This window comes from Dipodomys spectabilis, unplaced genomic scaffold (assembly GCF_019054845.1).
Source record: "Dipodomys spectabilis isolate Male_0828 unplaced genomic scaffold, ASM1905484v1 ptg000098l, whole genome shotgun sequence".
In the NCBI taxonomy this organism is placed as follows: Eukaryota; Metazoa; Chordata; class Mammalia; order Rodentia; family Heteromyidae; genus Dipodomys; species Dipodomys spectabilis.
Window position 1 is genome coordinate 3,270,350 of NW_024870775.1, and position 23,914 is coordinate 3,294,263.

A 23,914-nucleotide genomic window follows, 5' to 3' on the forward strand; every position below is an offset into this window, starting at 1 on the left:
GCTGTATAGAGAAGAAAAGTGCAAAACCTGAGCTTCCTCTACTAAACCCCATTTGCTGGCTTACACTACAGTTATTTCTGAGTTTTAGAAGGGATTTGACACTCATCACTCTTCTGATTTTGTGCACCAGAACTAGTGCTGAAACTCAGGGTTTGGCCGTGTTGCAGGATGGCATTCTACCACTTGAGTTACAGATCCTCTTCTAGCTTGCTGGTTGCTAAAGATAAAAAAAATCTCACAGACTTTCCTCAACCAGCTGGCTTTGAACCATGACCCCTCAGATCTCAGACTCCTTGGTAGCTTGAATTACAGCTAGAATTGCATGTGCCACCTGCCCCAACACTTACCAGGCTTACCTCTGCATTCCTCTCTGCCTTGACCAACCTCAGATGTAAAATGGGCACAGAGTGACCTCTGCACAACTGTTTGTTCCCACTCTCTTCAATATTGTGACAATGGAACCAACATTTGTGAACAGACTTGCAGGAAAGTACTTTTTCATTTCCCTTTGAATACCCAGGATACTAATCGTATGCATAACTTTCTGGAAACTGCCAGACTATTTCTACAGTAGCTAAACTGTCCTGTTTTCACTTTAATTTTCATCCATATCATGGATGAGAAGAAGGTCATTAGAGACTTGTCTGAATTTTTATTTCAGTTTGATCTTTTTGTTATTCAATCTGGATTATCAGAATGGTGAGAATTTGTATGCTTTTTCTGCTTCCTTTGTTAATTTAATTGATGTTTGTTAGAGTTGTTAAAAAAGAACATGTTTACTGAAAATTCTAAACATTGATAACCCAAGTTACCCAACATCAAGAAGCTTCTACTTAAAAAAAAAAAAAAAAAAGAACCTTCTACTTAAGTAAATTTTATGCTCTATATTTATGTCTACATTTATATGTAATGAATTAAAAATTTCCATGAGTTAAGCAGCACATGTCCAGGAAGCTTGACCCAATTCTACTTGATTATATGGTTTTCAATTGTAAATAATTTTCATTACATTTATTAGGCATGAATATAAGGAAATAATATACCATCCCTAAATGTTGATCATATCTAGTATAAAAAGTGGATAACACCAGTGGCCACACAGAATTGTGTTGCGAATTTAATGAGACAAGAAAGCACTGGTTAACCAGTCATGTTCTGATTTTTCACTTGAACTATATGTATACTTGAGATACGACTTTTCATCAAAGGCTTATTAGTCCTACAGTAGATTGTAAAAACCTCTATATTGGGGCTGGGAAGATGGCTCAGTGGTAGAGTGCTTGGCTTGCATGCATTAGGCCCTGGGTTCCATTTCTCAGCACTATATATGCAGAAAAACCTGAAGTGGCACTGTGGCTCAAGTGGTAGAGCTCTAGCCTTGAGCTGAAGAGCTGAGAGACAGTGCCCAGGCTCAGAGCTCAGGCCCCAGGACCAAAAACAACAAAAAACAATCTATATTGATGGTCTTTATTGCCTAGAGCTTACCAGTCATTCACATCTGGACTATAGTCAGATTCAAGAGTTTATCTTGATCCTAGAAAACCCTGAAAAGGACTGAGCAACCTTTCTGCCTGTCTTCTATTTAGAATGGGTCTCTGTCCATATATACACAAACTTATGTGTATTTACATATTGGTGGTTGTGCTGGTAACTGGGTCATCAACTCAGGGCCTGCACACTATCCTTTAGCTTTTCCACACAAGGCTAGTGCTTTACAATTTGAGCCACAGCTCTACCCCTGGCTTGTTGGTAGTTATACTTTACATTCTCAGGAACTTCCTCTTCAAGCTGGCTTTGAGCTCTGATCCTAAGATGTCAGCATCCTTTCTAGTCAGGATTACAAGTGTGAGCCACTGGCATCTGGGCAATTTGCTACTTTTTAACTTACTGTTTGTGGAAGTTCTTCAAAATCCAGCTACTTCCTTGCTCTGGGGCAATTAGAGCTGGAGGAAACAAAAGGAGGAATCAGTGAGTCCTTTCCAATTCCCATTTGCTTGTCATCTATGTAATGAAGTGGGTTATTTTCTCAGTTTATTCAGCTACTCAATGAATAAATGTTATGGATGTTCAGCGCAGCATAACCTCCATGTTTTTCCAGGATGAAGAAAGAACTCTAAATGACAAACTAGGAAGTTGAGTCTAGCCGGAAAAGGGGGACATTGTTATTTTTCAGGCCGATGGGTTTTAGGTCATTGTTTTCCTAGAAGAGACTGCCTGGAATGTTCTTCTACTCCATGCCACGGTGGTGCCTCTGTGTCCCAAACCCACCCATCACCAGTATCATCCTCCACATCTCAACCCTGTATCTTCCTCAAGGGCTCTAACCACATCTCTTGTCTCTGGGGTTTTGACCTCTGGTCTCTGCTAAGATGCTCATATCTTTTATTCCCATTGATCACTATTCTGGCTGATGCCTTCCTCCCACCTCATGCCCTGAGTAGAGCAGCACCTGCCCACTGAAGTCAGAACTGTGTTCCACAGTGGTGATGGCTGGTACTCAGTGGGTGCTATGCACATTTCAGTTATATCAGATCTGGGTCCCATCCTGCAGAGGAAGGGTGACTCTCACAAGTCTCCCTACAACACTGCCTGCTGGTATTCAAAACCCAAGGAGCTTCACTGCTGGTGTGACATTTTTCCTTTAGTTAAAAAATAAACAGTATCTCATGTAGTAGGGAAAGCCAAAAGAGAATCGAACACCACATAGCACCCAGTCTAGAGGGATGTGGATGGATTGTGCTGTAGGCTCTGTTGGCTGGGTCCAGTTTTCTATCTTACTATCCCCTCAGGGAGGATGAAAATATTTCACTAACTACTTCTAGCCTTCCTTTATGTTTATCTGGGACATTTAAGGCTTTTGAAAACACATGGATGATGAACCTCTTTACTATATACTAATAATGTCTGGGAGTCATTTCTGTGAAACTTTTTCATAATGTAAAGATTGTATCTAGCTTGGTCATAAGGAAGCTCTCATTCTCACTTAGGATTTTCCCTCTAGGATTCACCTCCCAAGTCTGGAACTATTTTTCCCAACAAGTCTCAAAACCAGGTCTTTCTCCCTTAATTCCCGTGTGTCCTATTTCACACGGGCAATCTACCAGTGTCCTGTTTTTCTTCACTGCAAGATGACCAGAGGTCTTCACCAGTAGTTGGAGAAGATGCTCTAGGGGCTAGCTCTGAGTCTTTGGTGCCATACCTCAACTCGACTGCCTTCATCTTGAATGTAATGCATGTATTTCCTCAGATCATTTTGTAGTAGTAAAATAATGCACGCTTCTCATTGCTTTTGTGATCTTTTTTCTTTATTAAAACTATTTTCCTTTATCAATATTTGTCTAATTTGACTCCAGTCAATGATTGCCTTAGACACAGCCCTGGGAAGCTGATTCCAGAGATCTGCATGACTGGAAGACCAGACCACCCACTTCTCCTAGCGGATGATTAGTCTCTTCATGTCTATGTTTCTGACAGACTTAATTGCAATCTTGATTACACACACACATACACAAAATGAAATAAAACAGAAAACTTAAAACAAATTAGTCATTTGAGTCAACACATTATTAAGTGAATCAGTAATATACATCCATTTATGGTAGCAATCACACGCGTGGTATCATCTTACAAGTAGAAAAAGATCTTAAAATGTACATCACAACTTGGATCATCAAGCATTTGGTCCTACATAGTAGGACGGGGTTGCGGTGAAGACAATGCCCCCTTCAGAGAAGGCTGTCCCAGACTTATGTCCATCCAAGATCTCACACAGTGGGATAGAGGGAAAAGGAGGCAATTCCACAGTGGTTGTTTCGGTCTCGGGCCACCTTTGCATAGCCGTTTATGCCCCAGTTTGTGCCATAGCTGAAGAAGAGCAAGTGTTAGTTTTAATACATAACATAAACTGCAAGGGCTTTAGGAACAGTCACATGCAATCAAAACCGTGCTAAACACAACACAGTCAGCAGAGAGAATTGAGATGGGCCAATGTCCTTCACCCTTCCTTGATCTAAATCTGCTCATAACCTCTTGTCCATGTCCAATGTGATGAGTTCACAAGGGATTACAACAGTAGAGGTAGATGGTCCTGGGGCTCACACCTCTAATTTTAGCTATTCAGGAGGCTGAGATCTGAGGGTCCCAGTTCAAAGCCAGCCCAGGCAGGAAAGACTGGGAGACTCTTATCTCAATACAAAAAAAACTCAGAAAACCATATGTAGCACTGTGGCTCAAGTGGAGGAGCACTAGGCTTTTGCTGAAGACCTAATGGACAGTGTGCAGGCCCAGAGTTCCACCCCATGACCAACAAAAGATAAATAAAATATAAAGTAGAGACAGAAAGGACATTCTGTTTCAAAACTTTCAGAATGTATATGAAATGGTAAAAATACCATATTAAAAGCCTGTCCCTAGAGAGCTGATGTCAGAATCTAGTTCTATAGTCCCACATTCATAGGTCAGTAGAATAAAAATTGGTAGAGCCTGTATACCAATACTGACTCTCCACATTAAATTCTCTTTGGACTTTTTTCTACAAGTAGGTTAGGCAATTTATTGCTCCCTCCTTCACTTCCCATCTTTCTTTTTTCCTTGTTTGCTTGCTTCCTTGCTTGCTTGCCTGCCTCCTTGCCTGCTTGCTTGCTTCCTTCCTTTTTCTTTTTTTTTTTCTTTTTTTTTTTACGATTGTGCTAGCACTTGAACTCAGAACCTGGGTGCTGTTCTTTTTGCTCAAGGCTGGTCTTCTACCCCTTAAGCCACAGCATCACTTCTGGTCTTTTGGTGGTTAACTGAAGATAAGGGTCTCATGGACATTCCTGCCTGGCTGGCTCTGAACCTTGAACCTCAGAGCTCAGCCTTGTAGTGAGTAGGATTATAGTCATGAACCTGGAAAGCTGCATGTTTTGGCCATTTCTTACCTGTTCTTGATCAGCCAGTATTTGTTGTTTTCTGTTTCTTCTTCTCCTTCATATCCATAGCCAACCACCACAACGCCATGAGTCAGGTACTTGGGGCAGGTTGGATTATAATGAATACCTAAAAAAGAAAACCAAACCACATAGGACGCTCCAGGAACCTGACAGCACCCCACTCTGAGGAACAATAAGGAAAGTATTTCTACATTCACCAAAATTATGTAAAGTCCAGGTAAGCCTTCAGAACTACATGAACAAAGTTAGGAATTAGGCTGAAAACTGACAGAAATACATATTAGCACATATGCCTTGGTAAAAAGGTTTGTCTAATAGGAGAGGAGACCAGTGTGTGAAATCTGGGCATTTTATTTCAAGGACACTGCATAAAATTCAAAGTTCCTTGAACCAAGGAAGGTTGTCCAGGTGCAGTTCCTATCTATAATACTAGAAGGAAGCTGAGATTACAGACTTGCAGTTCCAAGCCAACCTTGGCCGGAAATTCCATGAGACTCATCTCTAATTAACAAGCACAAAGCTCAATGAAGAAAAGGGTCTCAAATGGGACACTATTAGTTTTGAGTGAAAAAAGCCAGGCTAAAGCACAGGGCCTGTGTTCAACTTCCAGCATTGACAGAAGTCAATGAATATGTGAACCTAAAAAATATAAACTATTAAAATCTTTGGCCATTTATAAATATTCCATAATTGAATAAAATTTCAATTATACAACCAATACTTCATGATGCAACTACTTTTACTTTGACAAATTTAAATAGGGATATGGAGACAGGCTTGAAATAATATCTAATGGGCCGCTGGGAAGGTGGCCCAGTTGTAGAGCGCTTGCCTTGCATGAATGAGTCCCTGGGTTCAATTCCTGAGCACCACATAAGCAACAAGACAAAAGCCAGTAGTGGCACTGTGGCTCAAGTGGTAGAGGGCTAGCCTTGAGCTGAAGAGCTGAGGGACAGCGCCCAGGCCCAGAGTTCAGGCCCCACGACCGTACCCCCCACAAAATAATAATAATAATAATATCAAAAGGGAAAATAAAGTCCAAAAGAATTGTATGTACATATTGAAAAACCAGGTGCCCTTTCTACACCAAAACATCTATGTTCCCTGACCCTTGCATGACAAAGAATCAGTCGAGTGTTAGGATCCTTTTGTCATTTGTCCTGCATCTATTTCTACAAAGAACACACTTACCTCCTTTATAGTACTTGAAGGATGAATGGGCCGAATGAAACCCAGTAGCGATGGGACCCACCGTGGCCACAGCCCTCATAAGGGCCTGCTCACTGGGAGGTAGAATAACGTATCCAGTGACATTAGCAGCAGAATTCTCAGGTTTGTACCTGCAGGGTCCATTCTTTGAAGGGAAAGAGGGAACAGATGTGATTAGAGACATCCAGCTCTGAAGTTTCACTTTGCAACTTAGGGTTTCTAAGTCAGCACTGTTGGAAACCAGAAGGTGAAATTCTATTCCTAGCTCATTTGAAACGGAAAATCTTCTCTGGTCTGTTGAGCCAATCAGGCTATCTCTATCTCTTCATACCAGGTGTTCACCATGGACAGATCCTTGGCTAAAGAATAGCATACATATGCACTGGGTCACACAGCAATAAAAAAATCACCCGATTGTTACCCATCTATGTTCTCCAGTCCACAGAACTCTGACCCAGCTAATGATGACAGTGACAGAAACAGAGAGTTGACAGAAAAAGACCCTATCATCTGAAGTGTGAATTGGGAAGAGCAAGTCTTATCTCTGAAGTTGTGGACTGTCTGCAATGCAGGCAGGAGTGACAACAAGGTACAGAGCTGCAATTACCTTTGCTTCATAGGGGTAGGATTCCTCTGAGTCCAGGCCTCCGTTGTTCTTAACATATTGATAAGCAAGGTGTGGTAGGCCACCAGTGCAGCCGTTGTTTTGGGGACGAGAACAGTCCACTAGGTTCTGCTCACTGAGGGAGACCAGTTTGCCCGTTTTCTTGAACATCTGTCCTTCTAGTGCACCAGTTGCGCAAAAAGCCCAACACGAATTACATTGACCCTGATAAGAGAAGAAAATTCCCTCATACACAAAGCAAATACCAAGCCATGGACATCAGCTCCTGTGTGTGAACAGGCTTCCAAAAGAACCGCGAACTCCAGGACACTACAGAGTCTGCCAAACCAAGTGACAACTACTCCTGGCTTTGCTATGGGCAGTGAAAGGGTCGACAGTGACACTGTCATACCTGATCCTTCACAGGGGTCACATAGCCTTTCTCTCTCCAGTCCACAGAGGCAGGCAGGTCACCGAATAGAAGATCTGGATATATTTGTTCCTCCTCATTGGGCCTAACGGGCTGAAACTCAGTTTCCCCCTGCTGCAATTCTTCATCAGTCTTCAGGAAAGAGTAAAGAAGATATTTCAAAAGCAGGTCATTTTGTGGAGAAGTAAGGAGAGCAAGCCCCGTTGTAAGCAAAGCCCAGGACACTTACCATGTCTCCAAAGGCGTTCATTTCCAGGGTGTAGGTATGTTTCCCTTGGCGCTCTTCCTCATTGTGCACTTCAATCATTTTCCAGTTCTCCTCCCATATTGCTCTCCTCAATCCTTCTTCATCCTAGGAATAAGCACAAGGGATGAGCACTCTGTCTACTTAAACCCAACCGCCGTTCACTAAATGGAACTGCTGACAAAGATGGAGAGAGACGCTGTCCAGGATGTTGTGCATTTGGGGAAGCTGTTTTCTGGAGTCAGAGAACAGCAGGCTATCTGCCCACATCCTGCTTATATGACTGGTATTAGCTGACTGCCTTGGAGACCTGGCTTGGATAAAGTTAAATCAGCAAGGATCTCGTCTGTGGCGTCCTTCAGAACACTTTCCATATTACCCACCGAATGGTAGCTTTTGCCATATTCTGTCTTCCACTTTGTCCACTGTGCATCCAAACTGGGATCCAACACTGGAGCAGCTGAGGCCATTCCCAAGCAAAGGATGGCCAGCAACAGAGAAGGATCCATATTGGAAAGCCTGGAAAGGGAAATGAAGCCGGGATTTCCAGTGACTCATGATGTCAACAGTCTGCTTAGTCTTAGCTAGAAAAGAATTAATGCCACCATGAACATTTAGATATTTAAATAAGACTTTCCAATATTTGTCCAGAGCCATATTAAGGCTTAAGGATATACTTGGGTTAAAACATCAAAGTAGAGGTATGTGGTCAAGCAATGGGCATGAACATTATCCTGGCGAGAGCTCTTGGAGTTGAAGCAAAGTGTGCAAGGTTAATGGTTGGTTTAAAGGTTAGGATTCCAGCTAAAATCTCACCCAATGGGATATCTGATCTCAGCTAGGAGCAATGCTATCCCCCAAAGCTCAGAGTCCACTGACATCTCCTTAGCCAATGCAGAGTAGAAGATGGATGTGTCGTGCACTGCCTTCTCCCCTTCTTGGGTGAAACCCTCTGGAATATCTTTCCTAGACAAACTAGGAAGACAACACCCCACATTCTCACTTTTACACATCAGCTTCCAATATCACAACCTGCTGTCACATTCATGCACTTGGTCATGTACTGCACAGAGTGCAATCTAGAACTCCAAGGTCGAGCCCCTGAGCAGGAGCAGGTAGCTCATGGGGCTCCATGCTTAGGTTTGGATCAGCCCATGTTTCTGCCCACTGCACGTTACCTGATAATGATGCAAAAGAGCATATTACCTGATGGTTCAAGAATGGGAGAGCATTACAGTGCAGTTTGCAGGCGTCCAGCTGCCTTATGCAACCTGGACAGATCCCGAGTCTGACCAAACTGCACGACCTGAGATCTTCTGGCTGATGGAGTAGCCACCCTTGGGTTTCACTCCACCGCCCTATGCCATCCCCACCACCCTTCTCAGCTGGCCCCCAATGTCCATGCTGAGGCAGAAATGGAAGTTGATCTGCTTGTGCTCTTGCCCCTGAAAGGCCTTCTATTCCACCCCTGTTCCCACCATGCCTCTGTGGGCTGGGATGCTCACCTGAACTTGAAGCTGTGCAGGAGCCCTCTGCAGTGCAACTCTCCAAAGACAGCTGTCCTAAAAGCACCTGGCCCTGAGATCAGGTTTTAAAGTCTCAGGACACTCACTGGCCTGCAGTCCTCCCCACTTCCTGAACTGTGATTGGCTCCTGCTGCCCCAGGGCACGACCTGTTCAGCCTTTTGGCAAGGTCAGCTCCACTTCTTTTTCCTGGATCCATCCTCTATTCTTCTGCCATATGATGCCTTCTGCCATGGCATAAGCCAGCAAGATGGCCCTTCCTCGATGCTGGCATCTTGATATTGAACTTCTCACATTCCTCATCCACTTGCCATCAATTTCCTATGATCCATTATACAATCTGTTGAATTCCACTATGGCCACATGTAATAGACTAGGTCCTGCACAAGTAGAACCACACAGTATCTGCCTTTTTGTCTCTGGATAGTTCACTTAGCATAGTCTTAGCAAGTTTGCTCTATGTTGTAACATGTGTCATAGTATCCTTTCTTTTGAACCTGACTAATATTTTATTCTATGTAGACAGAATATTTTGATTATTTGAGTGTTTGAGTTATTTGGGCATTTTAGAAATATTCCTATCCACACGAATGTACACATGTAGGCTTACATTCCTTGCTTTAGATTCTTTTTTATATGTACTTAAAACTGGAATTGGTAGATAAGTAATTGTGTGCTTGAGTTTTCCTCTGTATTTACCACAGCACATGTCCCATTTTCATTAACACCAGCCATGTCCAATGGTTCCCACTTATAATCACTGTTCACTGTGCTTTACTTCCTTTCTGTTTTCCTTCCTTCCTTCCTTCCTTCCTTCTTTCCTTCTTTCCTTCCTTCCTTCCTTCCTTCCTTCCTTCCTTCCTTCCTTCCTTCCTTCCTTCCTTCCTTCCTTTCTTGCTTCCTTCCTTGTTTCTATTTTGCCTTCCTTCTTTCCTTCTATTCTGACTTCTTTCCTTGCTTCCTTGATGTTTCTTTTTCCCTTCTTTCTTCTCACCTTTCCCTCTTTCCCCTGTCTCTTTTTTCTACAATTACTTGTCTTTCTCCTTCCTTTCTATTACTCTCATGAGAAATACATACAATATAAAAAATATTTTCATATGCTTCCTTGCTTTTTTTATATATTCAGGAGAAGAATAGCTAGTCCAGTCTCGTTTTTGACAGTATTCGATGGAAATACTTTGTTATTCCTGGTGATCTTGAGTTTTATTTAGGAGCTGTTTATATTTTCTTTCTTTTGTGGGGGGGATGGGGGTCCGGTCGTTGGGCCTTAATTCTAGGCCTAGGCGCTGTCCCTCAGCTCTTCAGCTCAAGGCTAGCGCTCTACCACTTGAGCCACAATGCCACTGCTGGCTTATTTCTTTTTGTTTATGTGGTGCTGAGGAATCGATCCCAGGGCCTCAGGCATGGAAGGCAAGCACTCTACCACTGAGCCACTTTCCTAGCCCCTCTTTATATTTTCTAGGTTTAATTCCTCATTACCTCTATGCTTTGCAAATATTTTCCGTGGATTCATTTTGCACTCTAATCTAGGACCAAAAAATGCTCAAAAGGTTTTCATCATGATAAGATCCTATTTACATATTTTTACTATGATCATTTTTACTATATTTAAAAATCATTGCAAAGTTCCATCTCATGCTGTTTTTACTTCTTTCGTCCTCAACTTTCCCTTTATGTTGAAATGCTTGATTCACTTGAGTAATTTCTATACCCCTTTTTCCTTAAGCAAAGGTGGTTTTCTAGCATTGTTGTAGAATATAATCTTCTTTCCCTAAGAGAAATCCTTATCTTTCTCAGTTAAGATTTTCTAAAACTCAATTTCTGCAGATTCCATTCTAAGACCTTTGAAGAACTAGGAACCTTACTTCCCATAGCCAGGGGCTGCAGCACAGGTGATCATGAAACTATACTATATTGCTAGTGACTGGAAGGAGATTGTTGATTGTTCTTCGTAAATAATTCGTGGAATTCAACAGAGTCATTCAAAATGACTACACAGAATTCTAAAATCGAGGTTTTACAGTTGCTTCTGAGCCTCCTCTCCAGGAGATTCAGGTAGAAAACCTTGTGACTGCCTAAGCCCCACCCACCCATTGAACTTAACCAGCCTGAGTGGCAGCTGCTACTGTGAACAGCAGCCTCTTGGTTCCTTGGAAAGCAATCTCAAGCTAGGGTACACACTATGGACTCATTTTCTATCAAGTGAGCCTGAAAGAAATTAAACCAGGGCCTCATTAAACTAACACTTCTCTAGCTGCAGGAGGAACAGAGAGAAGGCTGTGTTCAAAAGAAACTACAAGACATCAGCTCTCCCACTTACCAATGTCTGTTTATGCAATACCAGTGTCTATTTATACAAAATCTCCTCAACAATGCACCAAGCAAAGGAGGGTTCTAGCTTTCCTTTTGCATCCCAAGTCTTGCAAACACCCCACTTCACACATCATGGTATAATCCCTTTGCTGGGGGCTGATGGAAGCATTTAACCATATCACCAACGCTGCATCTTTAATCAAAACCCAGGTTGGCAGAGCTTCCCAGTTCCTAGGTTAAGTGCATATTTGTGAAAGTATGTTCTTCTCCGCATCTGCCAAGGTTCTTTTTCACATTAAGGAAGCAGGACAGGATTCCCTCTCCCACCCAGGATGTTCTTAGCTACAAAATACCTGGCAAATCTCATGTAAACCAGACACTGTGATGTCACTTAACAGTTCTCCCCATTGGACCAACCCAAGGTTATGAGTTTAAAACAACTGGATTAGGCAATGAGTCACCATTGTCAGCATTGTCCATGAAAAATTTAATTGCAAGATGATACATATATATCACAATATATACTATAGTTATATGGAAAAGTTAGTCAATTGGTATTCATATGGCTCCTGAAATAGCTGTATTTCTGAAGATTTTTGTTTTGTTTTTGTGCAGGTACTGAGACTTGAATTCAGTCTCAAATTATTTTTCACCTAGGCCAGTGCTGTATCACTTGAGTCAAATCTCTTCTTCCAAAACTTCGCTGGCCAATAGGAGATAGGTCTTGAGAATTTTCTGCTCCAACTGGCTTCCAACCATGATTCTGAGATTTCTTTTATTTTTTAGTTACATGTATTTATTGTAAAAATACTGAACAGTGGCGGCACAATTACATGAGGAAGGCAATGAGTACATTTCCTATCAAGCATTGTTACCTCCTCCTTTGTTTTTCCCCTACCATCCCTTCCCTCTCCCACCTCCCCAACTCCCCCCATCCCTGAAATTGTAAAGTTTTCAACATAGTGTCTTGTGCATCTCTTTGATGCCATGGGTTATCCTGTACCCTTATTTCAGCATTTCATTATTTACCTTCCCTTCCCACAATTAGAAAAATGTATAAGCAAGATGCAGGGCACTGGAATAAAATACAGTGAAAACAGGAGTTATACCATGGGGGAAGAACATAAAAAAGAAACAAAAAATCATATACTACATAACAAATACATTCAAAAAAAAAAAGAGCGGGGCTGGGAAGGTGGCTCAGTGGTAGAGCGCTTGCCTTGCATGCATGAGACCCTGGGTTCGATTCCTCAGCACCACATAAGCAAAAAGAAAAAACCCGGAAGTGGCGCTGTGGCTCAAGACATAGAGCGTTAGCCTTGAGTTGAAGAGCTGAGGGGCAGCGCCCAGGCCCAGAGTTCAGGCCCCACGACCGGACCAAAAAAAAAAAAAAAAAAAGAGCAAGAAAGGTATAACCTCTTATGTTCCTATCTTGGGTTTCATTTCACTTAGCATCATCTTATATGGTCATATGTACATAGCTTTTGAACTTTTCTGCTTCTCCTAGACATATACTAGTTATTGCAAATAAAGGAAAACGCGACCTATGTTTCTTTGAGTCTTGCTTACTTCACTTAATATAATTTTTTCCAAGTCTTCCATTTTCTAACAAATGGGACAATGTCATTCTTTATGTTGGAAGCATAGGATTCAATCATACATACATACAAACACACACACACACACAGAAACACACACACACACATATCACATTTTCTTGATCCATTCATCTACCAAGGGCATCTGGATTGACTTCAAACTCCAGAGTAGGGAAGATTATAGACATGATAAACTCCTGAGCACCCACCAATTCTGGTTGTTTATGCCTTGTTTTTTCTAGAGAATTAATCATCAGCCCGAGCAGGACAGACCAGGAGACTCTTATCTCCTGTAAACCACCAGAAAACTGGAAGTGGTGCTGTGACTCAAGTGGTAGATTGATACCCTTGAGCTGAGGAGTTGACCAATAGTGCCCAAGCACAGAGTTCACACCCCAATGTGGACAAAAAAATTGATTTGTATGCATTTTTAGAATTGGTCAATGAATGAACTGCATGTTTATGTTACCTTTAGCTTTCACGGAAGCATTTTGCTTGATTTAAGTTATCAAAATAGATGTAGAAATATCCATTCACATCCTTGCTCTTGATACATTTGTGAATGTACTTAAAACTGGAATTGCTAGATAAGTGATTGTATGCTTGATTTTTCCCTGTATTTCCATAATATATGTGCCATACTCATTAACACCAGTAGAGTACAATGGTTTCCAATTCTAATCACATCTTCTATTTTTTCCTTCCTTCCTCTTTCCTTCTCGTCTTCCTTTCTTCCTTCCTTGTTTTCTTCCTTCCTTCCTTCCATTTTTCTTTGCTGTCTTCCTCTTTCCCTCCTTTCCTTTCTTTCTCCTTTCTGACTTTTCTCCACTCTATTTTTCTCCTCTTTCTCCTTCCTTTCAGTGCTTCTCCTAATGCCTGTGAGCTGGTAGTTCATTGTGATTCTGATTTGTCTTTTCCACATGAGCAATACATATGATATGAAACATATCTTCATGCGCTTATTTGTCCTCAATTCTCCTTTTGGACCCTATTCAATGCAGTTATTGTGTTAGTCGTGGTGGTGTTGAGTTTTATTTAGGAGCTCTTTAAGTTTTCTTGATTTTAATTCCTCATTCCCTCTGTGATTTGCAAATGTTTTCTCTGGATTGCTTTTCCCTTCTATTCTGGAGCCTTTGAATGCAAAAATTTTTTCATTATGAAGACATCTTGCTTATCTAATTTTCCTATAATTACTTTTACTACATGTGAAAATCATTGCCAAGTTCTAAGTCATAAAGATTTTACCTTATGCTTTTTTGTTAACTTCTTTGATCATCTTTACTTTTATCTTTAAATGTTTGATTCATTTGATTAACTTCTATACCCACATCAACTATGAAAAGATGGTTTTCTAATCATTGTTGAAAATAATCTCCTTTCCCTAGGAGATAACTTTTACCCTCTCCCTTAAGGATTTTAAACTCAATTTTCCAAGATTCCATTCTGAGATTCTGAAGAACTAGGAATCCTTCTTTCCATGTCCAGGGGCTGAAGCACAGGTGATTGTGAAACTATACTATATTGCTAGTGACTGGAAGGAGATTATTGATTGTCTGTTGTTTGGAAATACTTCCTGGAATTCAACAGAATCATTCCAAATATCTATATTAGAATTCTAAAGTTCAGGTTTTACAGTTGCCCTTGGGCTTCCTCTGCAGGGAGGTGAAGGGAGAAAACCTTGTGACTGCCTTGGGCCCACCCACCCATGGAGGTTGGCCAGGCTGAGTGGCAGCTGCTGCTCTGCCTCTTGGTTCCTTGGAAAGCAAGCTAAGCCTAGAGGACAGAATGTGAGCCCAACTAGAATTAAGCCAAGAAGTCCCTAGCTGCAGGAGAAATAGAGAGAAGGCAGTGTTCACATGAAACTACAAGACATGAGCACTGCAAGTTATCAGCGTCTGTCTAGACAATACCAGTTTCTATTTAGTATTATTTTTTTACTGTGAAAATGCTGTACAGAAGGGTTGCAATTACATGGGCAAGAAAATGAGTTCATTTCTTATCAAGCATTGTAGCCTCTTCCTTTGTTTCTCCTTCCCATCCCTTCCCATCCTCCCCCTAAGCCCCCACCCAAACCTTCCCCCACCCCACCAAAATTGTGAAGTTCGTTTTCGACAGAACGACTTGTACATCTCGTTGCTGCAATGGGTCCATCTGTATCCCTATTTATTCAATTTGTTTTTCCCGGGGCTGAGAAGGTGGCTCAGTGGTAGAGCGCTTGCCTTGCATGCATGAGGCCCTGGGTTCGATTCCTCAGCACCACATAAGCAGAAGAAAAAAAAAAGCCGAAAGTGGTCCTGTGGCTCACGTGGTAGCGCGCTAGCCTTGAGCTGAAGAGCTGAGGGCCAGCTCCAGGTCCAGAGTTCAGACCCCACGACCTTACCCAAAAAAAAAAAAAAAAAAAAAGAGTCAATTTGTTTTTCCCCTTCCAGTACACAAATTATACCGACATGAAATAAAGTGAAAGCAGGGGTTATACTGTGGGGGAGGGACATACAAAGCAACAAAGAAATAATCTTATAAATGTGTTAGAAACAATCACATCAGAGAAAAAAAATACTTGAATACATATCATTTCCCTAACAACAAGATTTTCTGCTTGACTCAGACATATACTAGATATTGAAAGTAAAGGAAACCATGGGACCTATGTTTGTTTGGGCCTGGCTTACTTCAATGAATATAATTTTTTCCAATCCATTCCATTTACAAACAAATGGGACAATGTCATTCTTTCTGATGGAAGCATAGAATTCCATTGTGTATATATACCACATTTTCTTGATCCATTCATCTTGATCCATTCATCTTGGTCCATCCATTCATCTGGGTTGGTTCCAAATCTTAGCTATAGTAAATAATGCTGCAATAAACATACTGGTGCTGGTAGCTTTAGTGTGGTCTTGTTTGTGAACATTTGGGTAAATGCCCAAAAGTGGGATTTCTGGGTCATAGGGGAGCTCTATGTGGAGTCTTTTGAGGAACCTCCATACTGCTTTCCAAAGTGGTTGAACAAGTTTACACTCCCACCAACAATGCAATAAGGTTCCCTTCAGTCCACAACCTCTCCAGCATCTAGAATGGAAGAAAGACAGCCTCTTCAGTAAATGGTGCTGGAAAAATTGGTTAAATACTTGTAGAAAACTAAAGCTAGATCTTTATATATCACCCTGCACCAGAATCAACTCCAAAGGGATCAAAGACCTCAGGGTCAAAGCAGACACTCTGAAAACATTACAGGATGGAATAGGAGAAACCCTAGGTCTTGTTGGCACCAGTTTCTACTTAGACAAAATCTCCTCAACAAAGCACATAGTAAAGTGGGGTTCTAGCCATTTCTTTCACTTCCAACTCTTCTAATCCCCACCCCCAATGCCATGGTAAAATCCTTTTGATGGTGGCTCATGCACACATATTAGGCACAAACCCACCCTGTATCTTCCCAGTTCCTATGTAAAGTGCAGTATCTGAGAAAGTATGTTCTTCTGTGCATCTGCTGAAGTTCTTTTTCACATTAAGATTTTCCCTCCAGCCCAGGACGTCCAGAGTTACAAAAAAAAAAAAGTGACAAATCAAATGGGGAGCAGACACCTCTTATCACTTAACACTTCTCCCCAGTGGAACAACCTGAGATCAGAAATTTAAATTAACTGGATTAGCCAAAAAGTCAGCATTATCAGCATTAGCCAATATAACTTTTCTTGCAAGGTAATACACACACACACACACACACACACACACACACACACACACACACACACACACACATCCTAATAAATACTATCTATGGAAAAGTGTTAGTTAATTGATATTCATATGACTCATGAAATAATTTTACTTCAGAGATCTTTTTGGGTTTTTTTATGCAGGAACTAACGAACACTTGAATTCAAAGTCTTGAATTCTCAGTGAGCTTTTTTACTCCAGGCCGATGCAGTACCACATGAGCCAAACCGATTCGTCCAAGTTTTACTGGTTAATTGGAGATAGGTCTTGAGAATTTTTCTGTCCCAACTGGCTTCCAACCATGATTCTCAGATTTCAACCTCTAGAGCACGGAAGATTATACACATGAGAAATTAGTGAGTACCAGCAATTTCTGAGTGTTTGTGCCTTCCAATTTGTGGAGAATAATGTCATCAGAAAATTAACTGAATAGGTAAGTAAGTCCACCATCAAGAATTCATGAAACTCTACCAGGCATCTGTGTCTCAATTCTGTAATCTTAACTATGTAGAAAATGAGATCTGAGGATCAAGTTTCAATGCCAGCCTGGGCAGAAAAATCCAGTTGACTCAGCCAATTAAATTTCAAAATGCTGGAAGTAGAGCTGTGGCTCAAGTGGTAGATTGCTAGCCTTTTAGAACAAAAGCTCCTAGGCATTCTCCAGACTTCCAGTTCAAGCCTGAGAATTCTTATCACAAGGGGGGGAGGAAGGAGGGTGGAGTGGGAAGGCATGGGAAGGGAAAACAAAGGAGGAGGCAACAATGCTTGATAAGAAATGTACTCATTATCTTGCCCATGTAATTGTAACCCCTGGGTATGGTATTTTCACAATACAAAAGAAGTATAAGAATGATGATGGTGATAATAATAAAAATAATAGCCATAACTAATGAAGATAGCTTGGTGCCTGTGTCTGAAGCCTGTAACCTAGCAAGTTGGCAAACTGAGATCTGATGATTGTAGATCTGAGCAGCCAGCACAGGTAGCAAAGTGCATGAGAATCCTATCTCCAATTACCTACCAAACATCACAAAGCAAAAAGTGGCTTAGGTGGTAGAGCGCTAGTCTGGAGCAACAAAAACTGTGACTACAACCAGGCCCAGAATTCAAGCCCCAGACCACCTTCACACACACACACACACACACACACACACATAATGAAGGTATCACTTTCTTCTCATAGTCCCTGACTTGTAGGTTGAACTTTCCCTTAGATTCCATCCATGTGTGCCTTTCCTATCAGCTTCTCCAAGCCTCAGCCTCCCCATCTTAGATCTGAGATGACCACCTTACTCTTATTTTCACTGAGAAAAAGCTGAAAATGATATTGTGTTGATCAAATGGTAGGACATTTACTTTGATCACAAAAAGCCTCTGGGACAGCACCTAGGCCCTAAATTCAAAACACTGGACCATGCAAAAGAAACAAAGAATAATAAATAGAAAATGCATATTAAAACTGTAACTCCCTGAACATAGACCAAGCATTCCATAGTGAGCTCTTGCTTCTTAGTGCATCTGGCTTCTTAGCATCGGTCCAGAAAAACACCAGATACCATACTCAGAGGCTGGCTTCACTCTCCAAACAGAAACTGGCTTTTCAGTGACTCATTTGCAGTTGAGGATAGCACTGGGGAGCACAGCTCCAGGAGTGATGTGAGGACAGTTACATCAAGGCAGAGGCAGCAGACACCAAAATGAGCAGGTGTGCAAGGGAGACTGGTCCCAGGGAAAGCAGAACCCAAGGGAAGTCACTGGTGAGTCAAACCTTACAGACCTTATATTGTGCAGACCTTGGTTGTATGAGAATCATGAATGAAATTGAAGATCTTCATTACCAGATTCAATTACTTTTTCATGATCTTGTAAGATAGAAAGCGATTTGTATGTGTTTTTAGACTTGGTGAATGAATGAACAACATGTTTTTCTTTCTTTTTTTTATTGTGAAAATACTGGGGGTTACAATTACATGGGCAAGATAATGAGTACATTTCTTATCAAGCATTGTAGCCTCCTCCTTTGTTTCCCCTTCCCATCCCAACCTTCTCTGCCCCCCAAATCCTCCCCCCTCCTCTGCACCAAAGTTGTAAAGTTCCTTTTCGACATAATGACTTGCACATCTCATCATTGCAATGGGTCCACCTGTATCCCTAGTTAAACGATTTGTTTTTCCACTTCCCCTCCACAAATTATACTGACATCAAATACAGTGAAAGCAGGAGTTATACTGTAGGGGAGCTACATACAAAGCAACAAAGAAATAATCTTATAAATGTGTTAGAAACAATCGCATGAAAGAAAAAAAATCATTTGAATACATATCTTAGGGTTCATTTCCCTAACATCACCTTATCTGACCTTTTCTGCTTGACTCAGACATATACTAGATATTGAAAATAAGGGAAACCATGGGACCTATGTTTCTTTGAGCCTGGCTTACTTCACTTAATAGAATTTTTTCCAAGCCTTTCCATTTCCTAACAAATGGGGCATTGTCATTCTTTCTAATGGAGGCATAGAAGTCCATTGTGTATATATACCACATTTTCTTGATCCATTCATCTACTGAGGAGCATCTGGGTTGGTTCCATATCTTAGCTATAGTAAATAATGCTGAACAGCATGTTTTTAATACCTTTACCTTGAACTGAACCATTTATGCTTGATTTAGACTTAAAGGCATGCAGCTAAATGAATCTAGCAAGGGGCTAAGCTCTTGGCTCCTAAAAGCACCAAGGGAGGAATCAGTCATGAGGCACAGGGCAAGGGACATATTGAGCTCTTGAGCCAAAAAGCTGTGGCTTCCCATCCTCTCTACAAACAACTCTTCACATTTTGATAACGGTTACTCTGATCACACTGCTGAATCATATTTTAGTCCTGTCTACATACCTCTAGTCCTAGGAAAGAATCCTGGTTTTCTTTCTTTCTCTCTTTATTTCATCCTTTCATTCTTTCTTTCTTTAGTGTTCTTTCCTTCTTACATTCTCTTTGTCTAGCTTTCATTCTTTGTATAATTGCAGAATTGGGACTTGAATTCGGGGTCTTGTTCTTGCTAAGCAATTCCTGCAACCACCTGAGTCACACTGTCAACCTGGTTTGCTCTAGTTGTTTTTCAGCTAGTGTCTTCCCTCTTTCTTTCCTTTGTTAGCATCCACCATTCTCCTTCACATTAGCTAGACTTGCAGGTATGACCCACTGCACCTGACAAAAAGATCCTGTTCTTCATATTTGATCATCCTTCACATCAGTTCAGATTCCTCTTCCACCATGCACCTGTGATGTCTGACCACTCAGGCCAGTCATTGTCAAGAATTGTGTCAGGACTGTTGAGACAGAGTCACCTACTGTTCTTTTTCCTTGAGGTGTTTCCCTCCTGACCCTTTGCTGTTGAGTGGAAATGAATTCCCACTAGACCTTGCCCATGCTGCTTTAGGGGTTCAGGCAAATCTCTATCCCTTACTGCAGGAACCCAATACAGTAGTAATACAGGAATACAGGAATAATACAGGAATACAGGAATACCTGTCCCAAAGCCTTTAAACAAATATTCCTAGCTGTCCTTTGACAAGTGTCATTCTATAGCTTACGTCATTATTTTATTTCATGGTTTTTGTTGTGCTGGGAATTAAATTTATGGCCCTGTGTCATGCCTCCAGCCATCTCTTGGCCTTGGTTCCTTGTTTTATGCCAGACTGGCATGAATTTCCCTCCTCCTCTTTGCTTCCCAGTGTCATAGGAAGATAACAAGGACCTGCCACCTTGTCCAGCCATCACTAAGTAGTCTGTCTAACTTGTATGCCTGGGCTAGTCTTGAAGTTTGATACCACAATCTCTACCTTCCAAGTAGCTAGGATGATAGAAGCTTGGGCCTATCATTATTGCCCTGGGACTAACAGCTATACGCCTGCTTTTCCTTTCCAGCAGGACAATAGGTGAACCCACATCTGCCCCAAAGTCTTGATGCTGGCCCCTAAGAGCCTAGAGGCTTTACCTCAATGCCCTGAACATTGCATTCCATTCCTGCTGGCATAAAATAGATGGTGAATAGAGCTGTATAGACAAGAAAAGTGCAAAACCTGAGCTTGCTCTACTAAACCCCATTTGTTGGCTTACACTACAGTTATTTCTGAGTTTTAGAAGGGATTTGACATTCATCACTCTTCTGATTTTGTGCACCAGAACTAGTGCTGAAACTCAGGGTTTGGCCGTGTTGCAGGATGGCACTCTACCACTTGAGGTACAGATCCTCTTCTTGGTTACTGGTTGCTAAAGATAAAAAAATCTCACAGACTTTCCTCAACCAGCTGGCTTTGAACCATGATCCCTCAGATCTCAGACTCCTTGGTAGCTCGAATTACAGCTAGAATTACACGTGTCGCCTGCCCCAACACTTACCAGGCTTACCTCTGCATTCCTCTCTGCCTTGACCAACTTCACATGTAAAATGGGCACAGAGTGACCTCTGCACAACTGTTTGTTCCCACTCTCTCCACTACTGTGACAATGCAACCAACATTTGTGAACAGACTTGCAGGAAAGTACTTTCTCATTTCCCTTTGAATACCCAGGATACTAATCATATGCATAACTTTCTGGAAACTGCCAGACTATTTCTACAGTAGCTAAACTGTCCTGTTTTCACTTTAATTTTCAGCCACATCATGGATGAGAAGAAGGTCATTGGAGACTTGTCTGAATTTTTATTTCAGTTTGATCTTTTCGTTATTCAATCTGGATTGTCAGAGTGGTGAGAATATGTATGCTTTTTCTGGTTCTTTTGTTAATTTTATTGATGTTTGTTAGAGTTGTTAAATAAGAACATGTTTACTGAATATTCTAAACATTGATAACCCAAGTTACCCAACATCAAGAAGCTTCTAGTTAAATAAATTTTATGCTCTATATTCATGTCCACATTTATATGTAATGAATTTAAAAATTGCCATGAGTTAAGCATGCATGTCCAGGCAGCTTGACACAATTCCACTTGATTATAAGGTTTTCTATTGTAAATCATTTTCATTACATTTATTAGGCATGAATTTAGGGAAATAAGATACCATCCCTAAATGTTGATCATATCTAGTATAAAAAGTGGATAACACCAGTGGCCACACAGAATTGTGTTGAGAATTTAATGAGACAAGAAAGTTCTGGTGTAACCAATCATGTGCTGATTTTTCATTTGAACTATATGTATACTTGAGAAATGACTTTTCATCAAAGGCATATTAGTCCTGCAATAGATTCTAAAAAACTCTATATTGGGGCTGGGAAGAAGACTCAGTGGTGGATGCATGAGGCCTTGGGTTCGATTTCTCAGCACCATATATGCAGAAAAATCGGAACTGGCACTGTGGATCAAGTGTTAGAGCTCTGGCCTGGAGCTGAAGAGCTGAGGGACAGTGCCTAGGCCCAGAGCTCAGGCCCCATGACCAACAACAACAAAAAAACCCACTATATTGATGCTGTTTTTTGCCTAGAGCTTACCAGTCATTCACATCTGGAATGTAGTAAGATTCAACAGTTTATCTTGGTCCTAGGAAACCCTGAAAAGGACAGAGCAACCTTTCTGCCTGTCTTCTATTTAGAATGGGTCTTTGTCCATATATACACAAACTCATGTGTATATACATATTTGTAGTTGTGCTGGTAACTGGGTCATCAACTCAGGGCCTGCACACTATCCTTTAGCTTTTTCACACAAGGCTAGTGCTTTACAATTTGAGCCACAGCTCTACCCCTGGCTTGTTGGTGCTTATAGTTTACATTCTCAGGAACTTCCTCTTCAAGCTGGCTTAGAGCTGTGAGCCTAAGATCTCAGCATCCTTTCTAGTCAGGATTACAAGTGTGAGCCACTGGTATATGGGCAAGTTGCTACTTTTTAACTTACTGTTTTTGGAAATTCTTCAAAATCCAGCTACTTCCTTGCTCTGGGGCAATGACTGCTGGAGGAAGCAGAAGGAGGAATCAGTGAGTCCTTTCCAATTCCCCTTTGCATGTCATCTACGTAATGAACTGGATTGTTTTCTCAGTTTATTCAGCTACTCAATGAATAAATGTTATGGATGTTCAGCGCAGCATAACCTCCAGGTTTTTCCAGGATGAAGAAAGAACTCTAAATGACAAACTAGGAAGTTGAGTCTAGCCAGAAAAGGGGGACATTGTTATTTTTCAGGCTGCTGGGTTTTAGATCATTGTTTTCCTAGAAGAGACTGCCTGGAATGTTCTTTTACTCCATGCCACGGTGGTGCCTCTGTGTCCCAAACCCACCCATCACCAGTATCATCCTCCACATCTCAACCCTGTATCTTCATCAAGGGCTCTAACCACATCTCTTGTCTCTGGGGTTTTGACCTCTGGTCTCTGCTAAGATGCTCTTTTATTCCCACTGACCGCTATTCTGGCTGATGCCTTCCTCCCACCTCACGCCCTGAGCAGAGCAGCACCTGCGCACTGAGGTCAGGACTGTCTTCCACAGTGGTGATGGCTGGTACTCAGTGGGTGCTATGCACCTTTTAGTTATATCAGATCTGGATCCCATCTTGCAGAGGCAGGGTGATTCTCACAAGTCTCCCTACCACACTGCCTGCTGGTATTCAAAGCCCAAGGAGCTTCACTTCTGGTGTGACATTTGTCCTTTTGTTAAAAAGTAAACAGTATCTCAAGTAGTAGGGAAAGCCAAAAGAGAATCGCACACCACATAGCACCCAGTCTAGAGGGATGTGGATGGAGTGTGCTGTAGGCTCTGTGGGCTGGGTCCAGTTTTCTATCTTACTATCCCCTCAGGGAGGATGAAATTATTTTACTAACTACTTCTAGCCTTCCTTTATGGTTATCTGGGACACTTGCGGCTTTTGAAAACACATGGATGATGAACCTCCTTATTGAATACTAATAATGTCTGGGAGTCATTTCTGTGTAACTTTTTCATAATGTAAGGATTGTATCTAGCTTGGTCATAAGGAAGCTCTTGTTCTCACTTAGGATTTTCCCTCTAGGATTCACCTCCCAAGTTCTGGAACTATTTTTCCCAACAAGTCTCAAAACCAGGTCTTTCTCTCTTAATTCTGTTGTGTCCTATTTCACACGGGCAATCTACCAGTGTCCTGTTTTTCTTCACTGCAAGATGGCCAGAGGTCTACACCAGTAGTTGAAGAACATGCTCTAGGGGCTAGCTCTGAGACTTTGGTGCCATACCTCAAATGGACTGCCTCCATCCTGAATGTAATGCATGTATTTCCTCAGATCATTTTCTAGTAGTAAAATAATGCATGCTTCTCATTTCTTTTGTGATCTTTTTTTCTTTATTAAAACTATTTTCCTTTATCAATATT

General features: G+C 41.4%; 1 protein-coding gene across 1 annotated transcript; it reads right to left on the reverse strand.

The window, feature by feature from the left end:
- Nucleotides 1–3,764: 3,764 nt before the first annotated feature.
- Nucleotides 3,765–7,924, reverse strand: LOC122113776 (procathepsin L-like). The gene is made up of 7 exons (XM_042686861.1): nt 7,799–7,924; nt 7,401–7,523; nt 7,154–7,303; nt 6,745–6,966; nt 6,120–6,282; nt 4,917–5,034; nt 3,765–3,864 (listed from the first exon to the last, which is right to left on the reverse strand). The coding sequence occupies exons 1-7, from the start codon at nt 7,922–7,924 to the stop codon at nt 3,765–3,767; spliced, it is 1,002 nt and encodes a 333-aa protein (XP_042542795.1).
- Between the last annotated feature and the right edge of the window lie 15,990 nt (nt 7,925–23,914).